Here is a 21,873-nt window from a genome sequence, read left to right on the forward strand (position 1 = left end):
CATTACTTCACTGTGTGGTGCCATGGGTTCCATCCTAAAGCCTGACAACTTGTTCAGGTCTGGGCTCTGTCATTTATTACCTATATGACTTGAGGCATGTTCCTTAGAGTGTGTGTGACAGAATTGGGTCCTGTATTAAATGGGAACAAATACTAATTTAATTGGATGCTATATTCCTTTTACAAGTTAAAACTTGTAAAGCATCAGAGTAATGCTTACCATATGGGAAATGTTCAAAACTTTTAGTGAGTTCTGTAATTATTAGCTTCCCATCTTTCCAATTTTTACCTTTGGTGATGCCTGTATGGACTTGGTCATCCCTGAAGACACTACTCATGCCCTAGCTCATGGAGAAATTAGCTGTCATTTGGTGTATACAACATACTATCTAGAACTTGCATATAATCTATCATGTGAAGGTTTTTCGTTTGTGTGTATTTTTTTTCCCTTCCTTCACATAATGTTAAGTCTGTATGTTGGGGTACATTATGGAGATGATATAAATCTACCATTCTTCCTGGGCCAGCTATTGTCACTTAGGGCCCCATTTAGTAATTTGGGGACTAGAAAATCATTCTGTGGATGGGTGATACTGCTAACTTCCAGAGCTAATGCAGTGTCCATTTGTTCCCCTTTATTCCATGAAAATATCAGTGGAAGGTGAGCAAACATCCTTAAGCCTCCGGCATACTTAATTCTTTGTCCTAATGGGAAGATCATGTTGTCTTTTCTTCTGTACCATTATTTCTTTCTAGTATGTGATAATTTCATGAAATTTTCTTGTATTCTCTCAAAAGTAAAAACAAAAAAACAAAAAACATTTCCTTAGATATTCTTTGCTTCCCAGTACATTGTTTACAAAAGTATGTTCATCCTCAGATTATCAGTTTCCTTTTTTTTTTTTTAAGTTTTTATTCATTTTTTGAGAAAGAGACAGAGTGTGAGTGGGGGAGGGGCAGAGAGAGAGGGAGACACAGACTCCGAAGCAGGCTCCAGGCTGCTGTCAGCACAGAGCCCTACACACGGCTTGAACTCCTCAACCATGAGATCATGACCTGAGCCAAAGTCGGACACTTAACCGACTGAGCCACCCAGGTACCGTATTTCTTTGTTTTCTAGTTGAGGCCATACATAGAACGACCATCAACAGTACCTTTCAGGGGCACCTGAGTGGCTCAGTCGGTTGGGCATCCAACTTCGGCTCAGGTCATGATCTCACAGTTCATGAGTTCGAGCCCCGTGTTGGGCTCTGTGCTGACAGCTCAGAGCCTGGAGTCTGCTTCGGATTCTGTGTCTCCCTCTCTCTCTCTGCCCCTCCCCTGCTCATGCTTTGTCTCTCTCTGTCTCAAAAATAAAATAAACACATTTTTTAAAAATTTTTTTAAAAAAGTACCTTTCATTTCCACCCAGTCATAATATTGTACCCTCAGCTTCTCCATTCCACTAAATATATGTAGAGTTACTACATATCATTACTTTTTTTTTTTATTTTAAGCATTTTATTAAATTTAGGAATATTGACGAATAGCATCAATCTAGTTTGAGGGGTGTAGGCTAATGATTGGATGTTTGTATATATTGTGAGATTGTCACCACAGTAAGTCTAATTGACATCCATCACCATACGTTGTTACAGCATTTTTTCTTATGATCGGAACTTTTAAGATCAACTCAGCAGTTTTCATATATACAGTATTGTATGTATATTTTCTTTTCTTGCACAATATTGTAAAATCTCAGAATGTAGCTAAGGGAAATTTTCTGATGGAAAGTATAAAATCAGGGATATATGACTTGCTGAAAATGATCTTTTGTAGATTATTCCAGCACTCATTTCTAGTTGATGCTTATACCTCTCTCCTCCTCTCATTTTTCTGAAAGAAGTACTCTCCTGATGGCCTCTTGGTGAAATGTGCTTTCATTTCAGGAACTGTTGACATTCAGGGACGTGGCCATAGAGTTCTCTCAGGAGGAGTGGGAGTGCCTGGACCCCGCTCAGAGGGCCTTGTACAGGGACGTGATGTTGGAGAACTACAGGACCCTGGTCTCCCTGGGTGAGGATAGTTTCCCTGCAGAGGTTGGGAAATGTTCTAGGCTATCTTTGTGCTTCTTTCGGGAGGCGCTTGAGAGTCCCTGCCCTGTTTGACTGAGAGTGAAGCCCTGTTGATCCAGAAATGAAAAGCTTCACAATGAGGTGTCTGGATTTGAAGTGCCCCCTTTCTTCCGATGATGTGCTCACTACATGCAGGTTAGTGGTGGCGCTAGAAGTTAAGGAGACACAAGACTTTATGTCAAAACTTTAAAACATCAGATTGCCTGGTTTTACTCCTGTACTCTTGATTCAGTAGTTCAACATTTATTTATTTTTGGGACAGAGAGAGACAGAGCATGAATGGGGGAGGGGCAGAGAGAGAGGGAGACACAGAATCAGAAACAGGCTCCAGGGTCTGAACCATCAGCCCAGAGCCTGACGCAGGTCTCGAACTCACGGACCGCGAGATCGTGACCTGGCTGAAGTTGGACGCTTAACCGACTGCGCCACCCAGGCGCCCCTTTTTTTTTTTTTTTTTTTTTAATTTTTTTTTTTGATTCAGTAGTTCTAGAAAGACAGCTGGATATCTGTATTTGTCAAATATTTAAGTATTTGGAAGAAGTAGGACGGTCACTGAACAAGTCTGTGAAATGCTATTCACAACCCGCCTGTGTTGAATGTCCTTGGTCTCAGCTGTCCAGGAACTGGGATTGGTTTATGGAAAAGCTGCAGGACACCATCTACCAGTTTCCATGTCAGCAAGACCCTCTTTCTGAGCTGAATACCATCTCCACTGTGGAGGAAGGAAGAGCCTTGCACGGCCAGGAGTGGGGTGAAACTAGCGGCAAAACCCAGGTGGGTGGGAAGGTATGAAAGATGTGAAGGCAAGTGAGGGTCAGATGGCAGAGGGGAATTGACTCCCTGAAATGTTGTTTGGGACATTCTCCCCCGGTGGGAGAGGTGTTTGGAAAAGAAGAGTTGATCTCTTGTGGGGTCTCAAAGGAGGGTGTTATTCTCCTCCTTCACCCTCTTCTTGGTGTGTGCATGTCTCCTGCCCTCCTCAGTGGTAGTGCAGCTCCTGGCAGCAACAAGGGCAAAGTCTTTGTCACGACCCAGGCATGCCCTTCTCTGCCCCCAGGAGTCCTTACTGGTTCGACCTTGGGGAGCACATGGAGGGCTGTTTGTAAGGGGCGTCTTCCTTCGTTGCATCTCCTTCTCTAGTCAGTCACACAGATCTTAGGTGAGGCCCCCTTCGTCCTGACTGCGGGCCTTCTCCAGCTTGTATCCTGTTTCATGTGCTTGAGTGACCTGTCATGATGGGAACATTCTTTGCATCTTGGGCCAGAGGCAGGTGCATGGGCTGTCCCAAGCCCTCTGCCTGCTCCATGCCTCTGCCATTTCTTCATTTCCACTTTCACGCTGTAGGGGCATGTGTACTGGGAATGGAGTGATTGTTTCAAGATTGTTACTCAGCAGTGCTGTAAAGACAGTGTGTGGCGGGGGGCGGTCAGCTGGGGGGACCTTTGTTTGATCCCCAGTCCTTCGTGGGGACCGTATTTCAGGCTTTGGGCCATCAGCCAGGAGTCTGTAGGTAGATCCCAGGTCCTGTTTCAACATCCCACAAAGTATAACCCCTTTCCTTAGTCTCTTATCTTCTTTGTCTCTGTCTTGCAGGTCTTCCTTAGTCTGGGAGTGTGGGAAAACCTTGGCTCTCCCTGATTTCGTAGTCTCCTAAGTTTGTGTGGTTTTGCCTCTGAAACTTTCTGGGTTGTGAAATACACTTCCTTAGTGTCTGAACTTTTATCCTCGTATTTTCTGTTGTGATAACCTACCCATTATGTACTGGACGACTTGTGTGGTGAACTCTTCCATACAAAGTTTTAGTGGTAAAAAGAACATTCTAGATGCAGAACACTTATATTTAGATGTCAAAGCACCATTCTGCTAAGTGGAGTTGTGCCCCCAAAGCACCTGAGTAGAGTGGTCAGCATGTTCCAGGATGCTGGCATTGAGTGTAGCATGAGAGCCTGGCTTAGGGCTCCAGGACTTCTGGTTTTTGGAGTGTCACAAAAGTGTCTCTCAAGGGCACTGTGGGAGTGGTGATTGAGTACACTAAGGGTCATCCCCCTTGATTTGGCTGAAGAAATACAGGAAGTTATTCTAGAGGGATCATTGTCCGCCTATAACCCCATCTATGAGGCTGTTAACTGAACTATTATTCACACAACAGTGTTCGTTCCATGTGTACATCCTTGTTCCTTCCCCAGCAAATAAGATTTTAAATTATTGTATTGAGAGAATTTATGAGTTCATGATGCTTATTACATTATTGAGCTCTATCCATTTCTTTTGTTGAAGATGCTGGTACTTTGATGCACATTTCCAGGTATTACAAATTTCCTTCCTGAGTGTTCAGGGTTATGGTGGAGCAAGTGTTTTTCTAAAGCCTATGTAATATCTAGAATTTTGGGAAGATATATCATATTTATCCTTCCTGCACATGTTTTGCTTGAATTCATACCTGCTCATTAACAAATACCTGGCCCATCTGAATGAATTTAGAATAAAAAAACATTTTTTTAATGTTTATTTTATATTTGAGAGAGAGAGAGATAGTGCACAAGCAGGGGAAGGGCAGAGAGAGAGAAATGGAGACAGAATATGAAGCAGGCTCCAGGCTCCAAGCTGTGCACGGAGCATGACGCGAGGCTCGAACCCATAAGCCATGAGTTCATGACCTGAGCTGAAGTTGGTTGCTTAACTGACTGAGCCACCCAGGCGCCCTGAATTTGGATTTTTAAAATCAAGAATATTGGATATCTTGAGAATATGCTTTTGTTATGAAGTGACTCTGTTCATCCCAGAAAAACAAAGTAATTTATTCATAATTTGTTATATAAAATACCTTGTTTTTTCTATGGTATATTTAAAATTTTCTAAATATGACTTGTTGAATTTTATATGAATTTTATAGATGTTTTATATTTTGGTTTAAGTGCTTTATTTTAATTAATCATCTCCCTGTCTAGATTCACCATGTAACTCTTGGTACATTGAACTTGTACTTAAATATCTAAGTTCATTTTATAGAAACATAGCCAATTTCTTACATTTCGTGTACTTCTTCATCACTGTTATTCATGAGACAGTATCCACAAAATTTCTAAGGTTCTGGAAATCCTATTATTCATTAACCCATGATGGCTGTTTTCTTCCCCATATTCTGTTAACCTGAACTCTGAAGTGCACATTGTCCTTCTTGACCCATATCCTGGTGTTCTGTTGTTCTCAGGCTGTTATTGGTTTTAATTTGTTGGTCACCGCTGCACAGCCACCTCCTGCATGGACCTTCTGGAACTGGCAAATATTGTTTCTTCCTTTAACTGATAAAACTGCCTTCATTAGAAGTTATTCCTTGCTGGGGCCCCTGGGTGGCTCAGTTGGTTAAGATCTGACTTTGGGTCAGGTTATTATCTCATAGTTTGTGGGTTTGAGCCCTGCATCGGGCTCCATGCTTGTGGTGCAGAGCCTGCGTGGGGTTCTCTTTCTCTGCCTCTTCCTTCCTCTGTCTCTCGCTCTGTCTCTCTCTCTCTCTCAAAAGAAATTAAAAAAAAAAAAGTTATTCCTTGTTCTTTTGGTCATATGACCCTTAAGGTTATCCATAGTTCCCTAATAATCTTTATGAAGTCAGGATTATTAATTGTGGGCAAGTGCACATTAATTTTTATTTATTCTTGATAATTATATGTTTACTAATACATAGTAAAATGTATTACCCTCGCTTCATGTCTGTTTCATGCATGGAATTATGATGAGGGATCCAGTGAGAATTTCAGGGTATTAGAGGAAGCCAGCCTAAGAGAAACTGTTATTTTTATATAATATAAACAGACTTAGCTTCAAAATTTTAAGGTATTCAAATTGGAAGATATATATTTTTTAAGCTGTTGTGAAATGACTTACATTGTTATTTAAAAGTTAACTTTTTAAAAAATACTGGGGGGTGGGCAGAGAGAGAGAGTGGGAGAGAGAGAATCCCAAGCAGACTCCACATTGTCAGCACAGAGCCCAACATGGGGCTTGATCTCACGAACCGTGAGATCATGACCTGAGCCGATATAAAGAGTTGGACACTTAACCAACTGAGCCACCCAAGCGTCCCTAAAGATGAACTTTTAATTAAAGTGGAATTTACGTAACAAAATTAACCATTTTCAACTGAATAATTCAGTGGCATTTAGTGCATTTACCAGGTGTTCAACCACCACCTCTGTCTGGTTGTACATTCCCATCACTCCAAATTAGTGTCCATTATCCTTAATCAGTTTCTCCACATTTTCCTCTGTCCCCAGTCCCTGAAACTGCCTGTGTGCATTCTGTCTCTTTTTCTGTTCTCTAGATTTCTTCTTTTTCAAAATTGTCTGGACTCTTTAGGGGCCTTTGTGGTTCCATATGTATTGGATCATGTTTTCTATTTCTCAACAAGTCTTGGAATTTTGATAGTGTGTCTGTAGAATCTCCAGACCACTTTGGTGAATATTACCATTTTCAAAACTATGAAGTGTTCCCATCCATAAATATGGAACATCTTCTCCATTTATTTAGGTGTTTAATTTCTCTCAGCAACGTTTTATAGTTTTCAGTCTGTTGATCTTTCATCTCCTTGGTTAAATTTGTTCCTAAGTATCTGATTCTTTGGATGTTATGTTATACAGGGAATAATTTTTAACATTTCTTTTTCACATTGTCCATTTAATGTGTAGTAGTAACACAGCTGATTTTTCATGTATTGATGCTGTGTTTCCTGACATCATTTGTAACACTAGAAGGTTGTGTGTGTGTTGGGGGGTATTTTATGGAATTTTCTGTATATAGGATTATGCCATCTACATGCAGAGGTAGTTTTTCTTTTACTTCTCCAATATGTATGCTTTTTATTCCTTTTTCATGCTTAATGGCTTTGGGTAAAACTTCCAGAACACGTTGATAGCAGTGGTAAAGGTGTGCATTTGTGTCTTTTTCTTTGCCTATGGGGGGAGAGCTTTTATTCTTTCACCGTTGACTGTGATATTAGCTGTGGGTTTTTCATAAATGATCATTAAGAGGTTGAGGAAGTTCACTTTTCTTTTTAGTATACTGAATTTTTAAAAGTATTTTCCTTGATTTGTTAAGTAATCTCTATACCCAACGTGGGGCTTGAACTCACAACCCTGAGATCCAGAATCACATGCTCTACTGACTGAGCCAGCCAGGCGCCCCTAGTATGCTGAATTTTTTTTTTATCAATAAAGAGTTCTGGATTTTTTCAAACATTTTGCATACAATGAGGTGATTATGTAGGTTTGTATTTTTTCTTGCCTTCTTACGTGAATGTGGTTTATTACATTGATAGATTTTCGTGTGTTGAACCATTTACCCTTGAATTCTTCGAACAAGTCTCAATTATTATTATTTGTTTTAATTTCATTTTTTAAAATTTACATCCAAATTAGCATATAGTGGCAACAATGATTTCAGGAGTAGATTCCTTAATGTCCCTTACCCATTTAGCCCATCCCTCCCCCCCACAACCCCTCCCGTAACCCTCGGTTCTCCATATTTATGAGTCTCTTCTGTTTTGTCCCCCTCCCTGTTTTTATATTATTTTTGTTTCCCTTCCCTTATGTTCATCTGTTTTGTCTCTTAAAGTCCTCATGTGAGTGAAGTCATATGACATTTGTCTTTCTCTGACTAATTTCTCTTAGCATAATACCCTCCACTGCCATCCACGTAGTTGCAAATGGCAAGATTTCCTTCTTTTTGATTGCCGACTAGTATTCCACACACACACACACATACCACATCTTCTTTATCCATTCATACATTGATGGACATTTGGGTAAATCTCAATTTTAATGGTGTATAATCTTCATATGCTATGTATATTTAGTTGGCTAGTATTTTGTTGAGTATTTTTGCATCCATATTCAAAACAAGACCTGCTTATGTTCTCTGTAGACGAACTCTGTGTGTTTGTGTATGGGGTAGATTGTTTTAGGGAATGACTTATGTATTCAGGAAGAAGATTACACCAGTGCCTTACCCTTCATTTCTGCTTGCTCAGAATTGGGCGGTCAACAGGAGGTAAAGCTTGGGGATTTCTCAGGTCTTTTCCTAAGTACCCAGTCCCAGGCATGCTCACAACCTTCCAGAATCCCTGGAATATGTGGGGATTTTCTAAGCCTTATTCCCCAGTACACCTCACTCCCCAATGTTTTTACCAGGGTTTTAGGTTTGTCCCATTGTTTGCTCCAATCGTTATCCCTTGCCCTAGGTGGCATTAATTTACCTTTAAATGTTTTTTTAAAATGTGTCAATAAATGTTTTTTTAGAAAAATTTAGAGACATCTGGTTGGCTCAGTCCATAGAGCATACAGATCTTGATCTTGGGGTCATGAGTTCAAGTCCCACGTTGAGTGTAGAGATTACTTAAACAAAAAAAAAGTTTGTGACATATGACCCCTGGTTATCACCTCCACCTAAGTAGAGATCTGAAGTAGACCAAAGACAGCAAGCACTTTGAGCCAGTCCTTCAGATTAAACAAACACAGCAACAATTCCTTAAAGGTCCCATTTGTTCCCCTGTAGTTCAGGAAGTTTGTACTCCCTGCAGGCTCCTATCTTCAAGGCCACTTCTTAGCTGGGGTACAGCTACCTTTTTCTTGATTAAAAGTGTGCCTGGTTGCTGGAATCCTGTGATTAATTTCCAGAGTTAAGTTCATTCTGACATTTTTTTCTAGCTTGTTTCCTGCTTTTATAAAGGGAGGTACATTTGGAGTTCCCAGCTTGATCATTTTGATGTCCCATTTTCCCATTGTTAATCTCTATAATATTAGCTATTTATCTGAATCTCTTATTCCAGAATCCGTGATGTTCAGCGTATTTTCCAGTTCTCAACATTGTGTGCTCTTTCTGAAATGCAGGTCCTTTCCTTTGTTCTTATGGGTGAATTCTTTATAATTCCACAGACTATATATGTCTTATAATTGTAAATACTTGTTAATTGCTAGATTTTTTTTTGGGTTAACAAAATGTTTATTATATTTTATGACTAACATAATTTTTAATGTATATTCTGGTTTATTAACACTGCAGTATGCCTGTTCTACCTGGATGTATTTTTGTAACACATATTCAGAATATTTTGTTTCTCTTTAAGTCATGATTTAATGTTGTGTACAATAAACATTCGATAATCAGCTTTACTATCTGTTTTCTTTTTTTTTTTTTTTTAAACCTTTCTTAACGTTTATTTTATTTTTGAGACAGAGAGACACAGAGCATGAACGGGGGAGGGGCAGAGAGAGAGGGAGACACAGAATCGGAAGCAGCCTCCAGGCTCTGAGCCATCAGCCCAGAGCCTGACGCGGGGCTCGAACTCACGGACCGTGAGATCGTGACCTGAGCTGAAGTCGGACGCTTAACCGACTGAGCCACCCAGGCGCCCCTACTATCTGTTTTCATATGTGAGACACCTTTATGCTTCTTGTGAGGTTCTGTGTGCTTTGGGATGCCTGTGGCAAATTTACGTTTTCTCAGGGCTCTTGTAACTCTTGGTCACAGATTATTTGGAAATAGGCTTCCCTGAAAACAATTTGGATTATATGTAATGACACTGTCTTTACACTGAGGAATCTTAGGTCCTTTGTGTTTCCAAACCATAGTTGGAGAAAGTTGATAACTCTGTCAGTTATGAGTTTTACTTTTGGTGTAATACTTTTCAGTATAAAATATTCATCTTCCCACCCTGATTAATAGGAAGGCTATGATTATTTATATCTTACAGATATCAATACTAGATGTGTGAGCAAAGAATTACCATTAAAAGATGGCCTTAATAATGGAGAGTTATTCTAAACGTTGATTTTGGAAAGATGCATAAGTCATGACTTTGATGACTTTAAGAGGAATCCAGCAAGATGTGAACAAATTTGCCACTCAGTGGGTATATGAAGAAAACAAATTATGAAGGAATAACCACATCCCATTATAAATATCTCACCACGGGGCGCCTGGGTGGCTCAGTTGGTTGAGTGTCCGACTTCGGCTCAGGTCATGATCTCGTAGCTCGTGAGTTCAAGCCCCATGTCGGGCTCTGTGCTGACAGCTCGGAGCCTGGAGCCTGTTTCAGGTACTGTGTCTCCCTTTCTCTGCCCTAACCCACTCGCATTCTGTCTGTGTCTCTCTCAAAAATAAACATTAAAAAAAAATTTTTTTTTTTTAAATCTCATCTGTAGAGAAAACCAACAACATCATAAATTCTGGAATCATTTCCCGGTAAAGCACAGTGTTTCCATAAGAAGAAGTATATCTCAGTATTACAAACATGATATGATGAAGAAGTCACTAAAGAGCAAGGTAGGCTCTTCAGGAAACAAGTATAAGAACTGCTTGGGCATTAGGCTTGGAATAAGCTTTCATTCATATCTGGGTGAACTTCAGAGATTTCAAACCCAAGAGGAAATTTATGAAAGTAATCAAGCTGAGAAGTCTATCAAAAAGTCCTCAATTTATAGGGAGCCTGGGGCAACTCAGTCAGTTAAGTGTCCAACTTCGGCTCAGGTCATGATCTCACGATCTGTGAGTTCGAGCCCCACGTCAGGCTCTGTGCTGACAGCTCAGCCTGGAGCCTGCTTCGGATTCTGTGTCTCCGTCTCTTGTTGCCCCCTCCTCTGCTCGCACTCTGTCCCTCTCTCTCTCAAAAATAAAGATAAAAGAAAAAAAAGCCCTCGATTTCACTACCTCAAAGAATTCCTTCTACTGTCAAAAGCAACATTGTTAATAAATGTGAGAAGGTTCTTATGCATCCTTCATTACCGACACAATGTGAGAAAACCCCCAACAGAGAAAAAACTTACAGACTTAATGAGTGTGGGAAGGCTTTTAGCCATTGCTTGACCTCTGCTAATTATCCAAGAATTCATTTTGAGCAGAGACCTTCCAAATGTAACGAGTGTGGCAAAGCCTTTAACAGGTTCTCGAACCTCACAAGTCATCAGAAAATCCATAGTGGAGAGAAACCATATAAATGTAATGTATATGGAAGGGATTTTACCACATGGTCACACCTTTGGGGTCATGAGTGAATTCATACTGAAGAGAAGCCTTACAAATGCAATGTGTGTTGCAAAGCATTTTTCTGAGTGTTCAGATCTTGCTCAACATAATTCATTCTAGAGAGAAACCTTACCGATGTAATCAGTGCGGTAAAGATTTTACTACACATTGACACCTTTGGGGTAATGAGAGAATTCACAGGGGAGGGAAACCTTACAAATGTAATGAGTGTGGCAAGGCCTTGGTCAGGAGTTCAGACCTTACTCAACATAAGTGAATTCATGCTGGAGAGAAACCCTATGAATGTAATATGTATGGCAAGGCTTTTAGTTAGAATTCAAGCCTGACAGTTCACCAGAGAATTCATACTGGAGAGAAACCTTACAAATGTCACAAATGTGGCCAGGCCTTTAAGCAGTATTCAAGCCTCAGTAAACTCCAGAATACATGTAGAATGAAGATGTGAATGTAAAGCAATGTCATGGGGGAACTCCATACCACAGAATCACGGAGTCATGGAAAGAAACCTTTCAAACAGCATAGCAGGGCCTTCATGCTATGACTTGGCCTCAGGATTCACCAAAGATTTCATGTTGGAGAACAAATATAATGAGTGTGGTTAATTGCTTAAGTAGGTTCCACAATGTGTTGTGCATGAGAACTAAGAACGAAGTCTAGCTCTTGAAGGTTAATCAAATCAAATGTTTCACTCTGCGGGAAAATTAAAACTCAAAATGACCTAAAATTCATAAGATGTTGGGCGTCAAAGGAGCAGGGCACCTGTGGAAACATCCACTTCTCTTCAGTTTATGCAGTCTTGTTTTAGATTTTTTTTTTTTAATTAAAAGAGTTTTTTTAATGTTTATTTTTTGAGAGAGAGAGACAGAGCATGAGTGGCGTATGGCAGAGACAGAGGGAGACACAGAATCCGAAGCAGGTTCCAGGCTCTGAGCCATCAGCACAGAGCCGACACAGGGCTCAAACTCAGGAGCCATGAGATCATGACCTGAGCCGAAGTTAGACGCTTAACCGACTGAGCCACCCAGGTGCCTCTCTTTTTATTTTTGAATGTTTTCATAATTTATTGTTGAGAGAGAGCACATGCAAGTGGAGGAGGGGTAGAAAGGGGAACAGAGGATCCAAGCAGGCTCTGTGCTGACAGCAGCAGACAGTGGCCCTGATGCAGGACTCAAACTAACAAACTGTGAGATGGTGAACCGAAGTCAGATGTTCAACCGACTGAGCCACCCAGGCGCCCCAATTCTTTTAGATATCTTGATGAGGTTGCTGGGCTCTATATTGACAGTACACAGCCTGCTTGAGATTCTTTCTCTCCCTCTCTCTCTCTCTCAAAATAAATAAAACTAAAAAAAAAAAAAATCAGTGACAATTTTTCCTTTTTAATGGGGTTTTTAGACTGTTTCCTTTTACAGATATTACTATATAGATTTGAATTATCTTGCTGTTGCTTTTAGATCTCCTTTCTCTGTTCCCTCTTTTTCTGCCTTGTTTGAAATAACTCAGTTTTTACAGATGATTTTGTTTTAAATCCTTTTTATTCTTTTTTGGTTTACTGGTATTACCTATAACTATCTTTTATGTATTTGTTTTAGGGGTTATCCTATACAGCTTACCACACGTGAGTTTATACTTCTTCATGTAGAGCACCCGACACTTCCTTTCCACATGGACTTCCATTTCTCTGCTTCTGCCCTGTGCTACCATTAGTATGGGTTTCTTTTACATATGCTATACACATATATACTAGAGTGTTAGTTTATTAAACAGTCCACCATATTTTAAGGAGGCTAAAAAATAGGAAAGGTATTGTTTATCCATAGAGTTACTACTTCTAGTGCTCTTAATTCCTTTGTGTAGATCAGGAGTCTGCCACCTACAGAACGTGAGCCAAATACAGCCTAACATCTATTTTTAAGTACAGTGTAACTGGAATGCAGCCACATTCATATTTAGGTACTTTTGACCCAGTAAGGACATAATGGAAGAGTGGTAACAGAATCAGTATGGCCTACAAAGAATAAAATATTTACTGTATGTTCCTTGCATAAAAGTTTGCCGACCTCACACATAGAGTCACATTATCATCACATCTGAGTTAGTATAAAATTTGGGATATGAAACATACGAAAAGTCAACTTTGTATAAATACTAGGCACAAGATTGGTCTCACATGGAAGCATAAGACTAGGAATAATTGGAGGTTAGTAGATCTTGTACTAATGAGGAAACATGAAATATGTGATTTTGTTACTATTCAATTTTTAAGTACAATATCTTATTATATGTTAAAAATTTGTTGACATTGACATTGAAGGTATAACTGAGGCATAAAAGACCCACCAAATTTTACTTGATACACATTCTTAAGTAGCAGTATACCCCTGGCTGGCTACAGGAGTAGACAAGATGAAAAGTATGTATCTTAACAAGTTCTGGGATCAAATCCCTCAGACACTTTTGACAAATGGTATTTACTGTCTTTCCTTTAAGTCCTTACCCCACCCCACTGCTATGTTCTCTCGGTAGGGGTAAGCCTGCCATAAAGAAGTAGGTCCATGCATTCTCCAAAAAGGTCATGGTTTTGGATCTATTACATACAATCTGAAGCACTCTGGGCAGTTTTCCTATTAAAATTTTAAAAATTCTAACTGCAAGGATTCCCAAAATTTAAATGCCTGCAGTGGAAACTTAGTTTCACATTTCTCTAAGCCACACAACAATTGTGGATATTCCCAATCCACTGTAAATATGTTCCCATTCTGGCAATTTTCTGCTTGTTTCCTCCACCCACTTGCCCTTCCTCGTTGGTATTTGCATGATACGCTTTCAGTGGTTCTGCTCAAAGATGACCTCATCATGTGGGCATTGCCTGAAAACATTGTTTAAATTAGGAAACCCTGTGATCTGTCATTGTACATGAAACGTTTACGGTACTTACCACTATCATATTTTATCCTTACAGACTTAACCTTATAGAATATAAGCTACTTGAAGGCAGGGAATTTTGTTTCCTGCTAATATCAGTGAATACAGTAGTTCCTGACTGGTAGAATGATCAAATGCGTTTTATCTCTACAAAGCAGAAAGTTACTGTAGTGCATAAAAACTCCAAGACTAATAGTTCACATGCTCAAGTAAACATGTAATTCTATTTGTGACACCAAATTCCTTACTCCTGTAACTTTGTACCCTAGCATTCTGCACATTCCTCATAAATTCTCAAGCTGTATTTTGTTCGGTTCATCTTGTGAGTTTTAGGGAGCACGTGCCAAACAGCTCTAACCCATCTGTGAAGGATTCCTTTTGTAGATCTTCTCAGCTACAAAATGTTAAATTCAAGATTCCCTCTCACTTGCTCCATTCTACTCTCAATACAAATATTAATCTTATTGGTCAGGTCGGACAGTTCTTATTTGTGAGGGACAGACCTCCTGGAAATCAGTGGCTGAAACAACTAGGTGGTTTATCATTCTCACATAACAGGAAGCCCAGAGATGCAGGTTGGGATGGGATGGGTCCCCTGGGCAGTCCTCTGCCTGCTCCACTTCCCTTAGCACTCAGTACTCTCTCTTCTTACTGCCGGATGGCCACTGTATGACCAAGAAGAATGAATAGTGAGGGGCAAAGGCCTTTTCATTATTAGGTTTTGTCTTATTTACGTGGAAGTAATCCAAGAGGGTTTTCCCTAATTAGCTACACATTTTAAAAGTGCAATTTTTATAAAGTTGGGGGGGGAGGGGCGGTGGTTGGGTCGCCCAGTCAGTTGACTGTCACGACTCTTGATTTTGGCTCAGGCCATGATCTGTGGGTTGTGGGATTGAGCCCCAGGTCAGTTCTACACTGAACATGGAGCCTACTTAAGATTCTGTCCCTCTCCCTCTGCCCGTCCCCTACTTGTATGCACCCTTTCTAAAATTAATTAATTAAAATAAAATAAATATATTGAGGAATTTTCACATTTCATATTACCACCCACCTCAACAACAGAAGGTAAAAGAAAACAATGCTGAAGAAAACATTTCAGGCGCCTGGGTGGCTCAGTCGGTTGAGTGTCCAACTTCGGCTCAGGTCATGATCTCAAAGTTCGTGGGTCTGAGACCCACGTCAGGCTCTGTGCTGACAGCTTAGAGCCTGGAGCCTGCTTCAGATTCTGTGTCCCCTTCTCTTCTCCGCCCCACCCCTGCTTGTGCTCTGTCTCTGTCTTTCAAAAATGAATAAACAAAAAAAAAAAAAACAAAAAACATTTCATAGACCAAATTTAAAAATACCCACTATTAATATTAACTGACAAGGTACTCAAGGATAACTTTGGGATGAGACAGATTCTTCAGTGGACTTTGTTCTTTATCCTGAATGTATAATATTGCATGCAACCCATGACCAGTCTGATATGTGTTTGAAATGAGTAAAAAATTGTTAATCCTTAGTGTTTTCTAACTTACAGATTTATTTCCTATGAAATTTATTGATTTCATTTTAAGTTAATTTTATCTGAATCAACTAGTTTGCCATGTTTCAATACAGATGTTCTGATTCTAGTACCTTTTTTAAAAGTTTTTAAGAATTTGTTCATTTATTTTTTCACACTCAGTGTGGACCCCAGCGGGGGGCTTGATCCCATGAACCATGAGATCATGACCTCAGCAAAATGAAGAGTTGGATGCTTAACTGACTGAGCCACCCAGGCACTCCCTGATTCTAGTATCTTGGTATAAAAATGGAAGGAGTGATTTTGAGATTCCATTCATTCCATTCTCCCTTAAAGTGAAAGCTCTATATAAGGCTTGTCGTTGGGAAATATTCTATCACTTCTGAATGTGTTTTAGTAATAGACTAGAACTTAATAGAAAAACAATTGGGACATCGTCTAAAAATATCTTAGGTAGTTGATCTAAACAGTAATTCACAACCAGTTTCCACAATCATACTGTGCAGTGGGGGCTATTTGTGCATCAGGAACAAAAGGAAGCATGAGGAAGATTGTGGTCTTTCCCAACCAAGTCAGTCAGGAGTAAACATTCAGTCTTATATTAAAGCGTCTGGCTCTACTTTTGATGCCTGACTAATGATACTTGTGAAGCATCTTTACAACCTCTTACCATTCTGCCCATCTGGGCAGGAAAAGCTAATAATGAAGCCTGAGAGGCCCTTCCCTTGGCAGGAGTCTTAAGTTCACAGTGTCAGTGAGTACCATCACCCCGCCCCACACAGGATGCACCATAACAAAAGTAGTCCCCATTCCCTGCTTTCTCTACCCATTTTCAGAACTTGAGAAGCCTACCCTGCTCTCCCGAGAAAGCATCATTATGTAACAAACATTCTCCTTACAATTCAGCGCATGCAGTCATCATTCTTGACATCTGACATCCTGTTCCAGTGCAGTGAGCACAAGTGCAAATGATCATAAATGTTTTAGAGGGTAAATATGAGATTTCTAGTTATCAAAATTCCCATTGTGTATATTCATTCTTTTTTTTTTTTAATTAAATTATTTATTTTTGAGAGAGAGACAGAGCATAAGCAGGGAAGGGGCAGAGAGAGAGGGGGACATGGAATCTGAAGCAGGCCCCAGGCTCTCAGCTGTCAGCACGGAGCCCGATGTGGGGCTCGAACTCACAGACCGTGAGATCTTGACCTGAGCTGAAGTCGGACGCTCAGCCAATTGAACCACCCAGGCTCCCCGTGTATGTTCATTCTTGAGAGTAAACTCATGAAGCCTTATCTTTTCAAATTATTCCCTGAGCACTCCAGCGAAAATGTAGTTTGCGTTATCTTTATGCTTCTGAAATTTTCTTTTAATTCCTAATTCTTTTCATATGCCTACTACTTTTCTGTTGTCATTTAATGTAACGGTGCAACACATGGGTCTCATTGCCGCACAAAAGGCATGCCAAAATATGATCATATGGTGTATATTTATGAATGGCGAGGCAGGTTGTAGAGGGTGAGAGTTTGAAATTGCGTTATTATGGTATTTTCATTATAGCCAGAAAAATAATCTGGGATATACTGTGGAGTGCGTAACTCTCAAACACATTCAGGTTATGAATATGTATTTCCAAAATTGTAGGTTTGAATCTAACATGGAAGAAAATTGTTATGGATGACATTCAACCTGGAGAGTCCAAGAATGTATTACTAGTATCATTGTGAAATGCCCCAGTGAGCTGGGATGCACCTGGGCTAATAAAAGGCACATGGGGGCACCTGGGTGGCTCAGTTGTTTAAGTGGCTAGCTTCGGCTCAGGTCACGATCTCAGGGTTCGTGGCTTTGAGCCCGCGTTGGGCTTTGTGCTGACAGCTAGAGCCTGGAGGCTGTTTCAGATTCTGTGTCTCCCTCTCTCTCTGACCCTTCCCCACTCACACTCTTTCTCTCCCTCTCAAAAAATAAACATTAAAAAAAAAGCACATGATTCATTTAAGGTTTCACAAAAGTTTACATTTTACTTACTTAGAGAAAAGAAACAGGGCATCCTAAATAAAATGATAGATATCTTGATGAGGTTACTTCATTATTGACTTTGGACTTCTGGCTGAAAATCTGTTATTCATGTTATGTCTTCATCACAGACCTTTCATATGTTGCCATGACAGTGTCTGTGATGGAACCTCTTGTTTTGGTCTAATGTAAATGATATTTTGTTTTCAATTTTCAATTCACTTGTTCATCTTTAGTATCTGGGAAGGCAGTTAACTTTTGTACCTTAGCTTTGTATCCTGCATCCTTGATATAATTGCATATTAGTGTTTTATCTACCATACTTTGGGCATCATATGAAATAGTTCAATGCTGTGGTGACAGGTGCTACTCTGCTTTGTTCCTCGCATAAAAACAAAGGACTCTCTGTTACCATACTATTGCTGAGTGAATCTTGCAATCATTCAGTCCCACTTAATGACCACTTGGTCGTGGGGCAGGTTCCATGTGTAATTGTTGCAATCTGAGTATCTGTAGTTAACAGGATCTCAGAAGCTTTATGCATAATTGGTATTGGCATTAGAGTAAATCTCTACACATAAATGGACACTGGTCACAGTCAGAATTATAGATAAGGCTCTAAAAAGAAGGTAAAGTAAGTATTTCTCAATGGGTAGTAAAGGTAAGTGGAGAATACTGGATTTCAGTTGAAATGGTAAATGTAGCCAATGGTTCAGGAAGGAAAGACAAAGGAAGGACATGCATCATTGGGAACCCACATATGGCCTCCAGGGTTTTGGCAGTAGGAATGGTCTCCTTATCACAGATTCTGATTAAAATCCTGGGGAATTTCCCTCTTCCTTACCATTACATCTTCCTTTTCTTCACAGGTTAAGGGTAAGGTCCACAGATGTGAGTGTCAGGCACCTGTTTGTAGCCAACTCCTTACTCATCATCTTTACAAGAATCTCCAGAACAGTGACAGCTTTTGGATAGGAGCATTTTCTCCCTGATTGTGAATGTAAATTTGCTTGCTGGGGCATACACTGTGCTGTATTATGTAACATGTAACTCTCTGAGGAACCTGGGTAAAGTTTACAAGGACTTTTCCATACTATCTTCGCACAGTTTGTGTGTCTATAATTCCTTCAAAATAAGAAAGGCAACACGATGTTCGGTGGCTTTTATGAAGTTCTCGTGCAGCTCTGTGTTCAGATGGGAATAAAGGACATTACAGGTGAGTCCAGAAATCATTCTTAAAATACATCGCCTCTTTGGGAATTTTCCAGAACACTGTAAATGTGGGTGTGCCTCCGCCCGACATAACATTTAGTCGCTCTTCTTTTAAGAATTGAGTCAGGAGCACAGGAGTACATCCAGAGGATTGGGGTTTAAAGTGTTTGCTTTCCTGTGTATTGGTGGATACTTTGTTCTGGAACCAGCACTGATCCTGCATGAAGTGGGCAGATGGTCTGAGGAAAGGAGATGATGAGTCCAGAAGCACCATTGAAAGTCTCTTAATGTCTGAATGAACAAAGCTTCGGTCTTTCTCTTAAGAACTAGGATAAGAAACCCTCCGTTCCAGACAGGAGTTCCCAGGACACTCACAACGGAAGAAGTAGAGATACACAGAACAGCTCCTGCCTCATGAAGGGAAGCCGTCCCCACACAAGACAACCAGTTTTTGGTAGTTCTCTAATCCCATATCTTGACCTTACCCCTAAGCTCTCTGAGCAGGGGCCAGGCCCTCCCTGTGCTTCTGGGAGAATACCGTGGGGTATTGGTGATTGTCACAGCCCTCAAGGAGGCAATGGGGACATTCTTTTGTTTTTACGCAGCGTGAGACAAGAAGAGGGATATCAGGATTGGTTCTGGTGTCATGGGAGGATTGGAACTTGTGTTGGTGGCAGAACTTCTGGGTCCTGACTTTGGACATGTTGTTTGACCTTTGTTAATTCTCAGCTGGCTCCTTTGGGTGGCGCCCGCCCTGCAAGGCTCAGCTGGATATTGTGTGGGACCTTCCTGTGAAATGGTGTGGTCAGCGGGAGCCATTGTACATGTGTGTGCCTTCGTATAATAGTTACAGGTCGAGTAACCTAGTATATGAATTCAGGCGCTTCTCAGTCTCATCTAGCCAGAGTACCACCCCAAAATCAATTCTTAATGTCCCACATCATCCCTCTGCACCTGCCTGCATCCCCTGTAACCTTGCCTCCTATTGTCCTAACCTGGAGGGTTTGTGGAAAAAGTGAGGTAATGTGGCCCCTGCTGTTTCTTACACAAAGCTGATTAAGTATCCCTTTTCCTCACACGACTGATGCAGTCCCAGGATTGCATAACAGCCTGGAGTGGTCATGGGAAAGAGAATTCGTAGAGAATGTAAGAAGAAAGAGAGTTTTAGGATGCAGAGTAAAGGGGCTTTATAAAGCTGGAGATAAACAGGTGAGGGAATTCCAAAACATGAGACAAATGTGTCCGCCTACAGACCCACAAATGGTGCTTTAAAAACATGTCCCACTTGGGGCACCTGGGTGGCTCAGTCACTTAAAACTCCCAACTCTCGGGGCGCCTGGGTGGCTCAGTCGGTTGGGCGGCCGACTTCGGCTCAGGTCATGATCTTGTGGTCTGTGAGTTCAAGCCCCGCGTCGGGCTCTGTGCTGACAGCTCGGAGCCTGGAGCCTGTTTCAGATTCTGTGTCTCCCTCTCTCTGACCCTCCCTCGTTCATGCTCTGTCTCTCTCTGTCTCAAAAATAAATAAACGTTAAAAAAAAAAATTTTAGAAAAAAAAACAAAACTCCCAACTCTTGGTTTCAGCTTAGGTCACAACTTCACAGTTTGTGGGTTCAAGCCTGGTGTCGGGCTCCAAGCTGACAGTGCAGAGCCTGCTTAGGATTCTCTCTCTCCCTTCTCTTTCTGTTTGCCCCTCCCTGGCTCACATGCGTGCACATTCTCTCTCTTTCTCTCTCTCAAAATAAATAAACTTAAAAAAAATAAAAACATGTCCAGCTTCACCAGCAGCATGACTGCCATCCATTTCTTCAGTGAACAGGCATTTGCTCACCATAGCTTCTGAATGACGCAGACGATTATATCAGCCCCAATGATTTGTTTGTACAACTTACCGACACAATGATACCAGCCCTTAATCTTAGTCTACAGTTTTTCTAATTTTTTTTAATGTTTATTTTATTTCTCAGAGAGACACTAACTAGCTTCCACAAGGTAATGTGGTCCATTTTTGTCTCCACGGGGGAGTAAAGTCCAGGTTGCTTCCTATTCCTCCATTCTGCTGATGTCCTGTTTCGCATATTAATTTTGCACGTTAGCGAGGTGCCTGGATGGCTCAGCCGGTTAAGCTTACAACTTAGGCTCAGGTCATGATCTCACGGTTTGTGGGTTTGAGCCCTGTGTCAGGCTCTGTGCTGACAGCTTAAAGTCTGGAGCCTGCCTCGGACTCTCTGTCTCCCTCTCTCACTGCCCCCCCCCCCCCCGCCCCCTGCTGTCTCTCTCTGTGTCTCAAAAAATAAACCTTAAAAAAATTTAATTTTGCACATTAGCATTTTAATGTACATGCATGTTAGTGTAAGAAGTGGGATAACTTTCTTTGTATCTTTTGGTTGCATCTTTCCATAACACCCTAGGCCTGTTGTTAGACAGGCAAAGGAGATTCATTCCATAGAATGATATGGGAAAAATGGAAGCTGTGGCCTTGAGTATTTACACTTAATGAATCATTGGGAAGGTGGTGGGAGGTAGTGATGGGCAGAACAGATATTATGATGGATATAACCGAACTGGGACAATTATCCATAAGGAAATCCTTACTGCTAGAAGAGATCAAGGGTATAAAACATTTGGGGGGAAACCCCACCTTAAGTCAGTGATATTTGCAGAAAGTGTCTTTGAACCCAAGGACCAAAATCCATTCTTTAAAAAATGTTCATTTATTTTTGAGAGAGAGAGTATGAGCAGGGGAGGGGCAGAGAGAGGGAGACACAGAATCTGAAGCAGGCTCCAGGCTCTGAGCTGTCAGTCAGCACAGAGCCCAACATGGGGCTCGAACTCACGAAGCACAAGATCATGACCTGAGCAGAAATTGAATGCTTAACCAACTGAGCCACCCAGGTGCCCCCAGTGTATAGTTTGTCAAGTGGCAGGTCAGACAGCTCCGACATGGGCAGTAAGCCAAGATCCTGGATTCTGACCACTGAGTAAAACAACCGCATCAGCTCACATTTCTGTATGTTTGGCATTGAGGATGAGCATCCAGCCCGGTGAACCCATATGAGGTTCCAGCTTTAGCTGA

The 21,873-nt window shown here is 40.9% G+C and overlaps 1 protein-coding gene, 1 long non-coding RNA gene and 1 other non-coding gene across 4 annotated transcripts in view; 2 read left to right on the forward strand and 1 right to left on the reverse strand.

Moving 5' to 3' along the window:
• The window catches only part of LOC113597602 (zinc finger protein OZF-like), a 41,403-nt gene extending 29,941 nt beyond the window's left edge, over positions 1-11,462 (forward strand). The window contains 2 exon segments of the mRNA XM_053210972.1: positions 11,005-11,106; positions 11,274-11,462. Coding sequence (XP_053066947.1) covers positions 11,005-11,106; positions 11,274-11,462 — 291 coding nt within the window.
• LOC128313286 (uncharacterized) lies at positions 1,860-9,276 on the forward strand. 2 transcript variants are annotated; one of them, XR_008293780.1, is made up of 3 exons: positions 1,879-2,054; positions 2,726-2,887; positions 3,707-9,276. It is a non-coding gene; the product is annotated as an uncharacterized LOC128313286 (long non-coding RNA). The 2 variants fall into 2 exon arrangements; XR_008293779.1 differs by having other exon boundaries at positions 1,860-2,054; positions 2,726-9,276.
• On the reverse strand, positions 7,214-7,286 carry TRNAQ-CUG (transfer RNA glutamine (anticodon CUG)). The gene has a single exon. It is a non-coding gene; the product is annotated as a tRNA-Gln (tRNA).
• Positions 11,463-21,873: the final 10,411 nt, after the last annotated feature.

The sequence above is a fragment of the Acinonyx jubatus genome, chromosome E2, assembly GCF_027475565.1.
Source record: "Acinonyx jubatus isolate Ajub_Pintada_27869175 chromosome E2, VMU_Ajub_asm_v1.0, whole genome shotgun sequence".
Lineage (NCBI taxonomy): Eukaryota > Metazoa > Chordata > Mammalia > Carnivora > Felidae > Acinonyx > Acinonyx jubatus.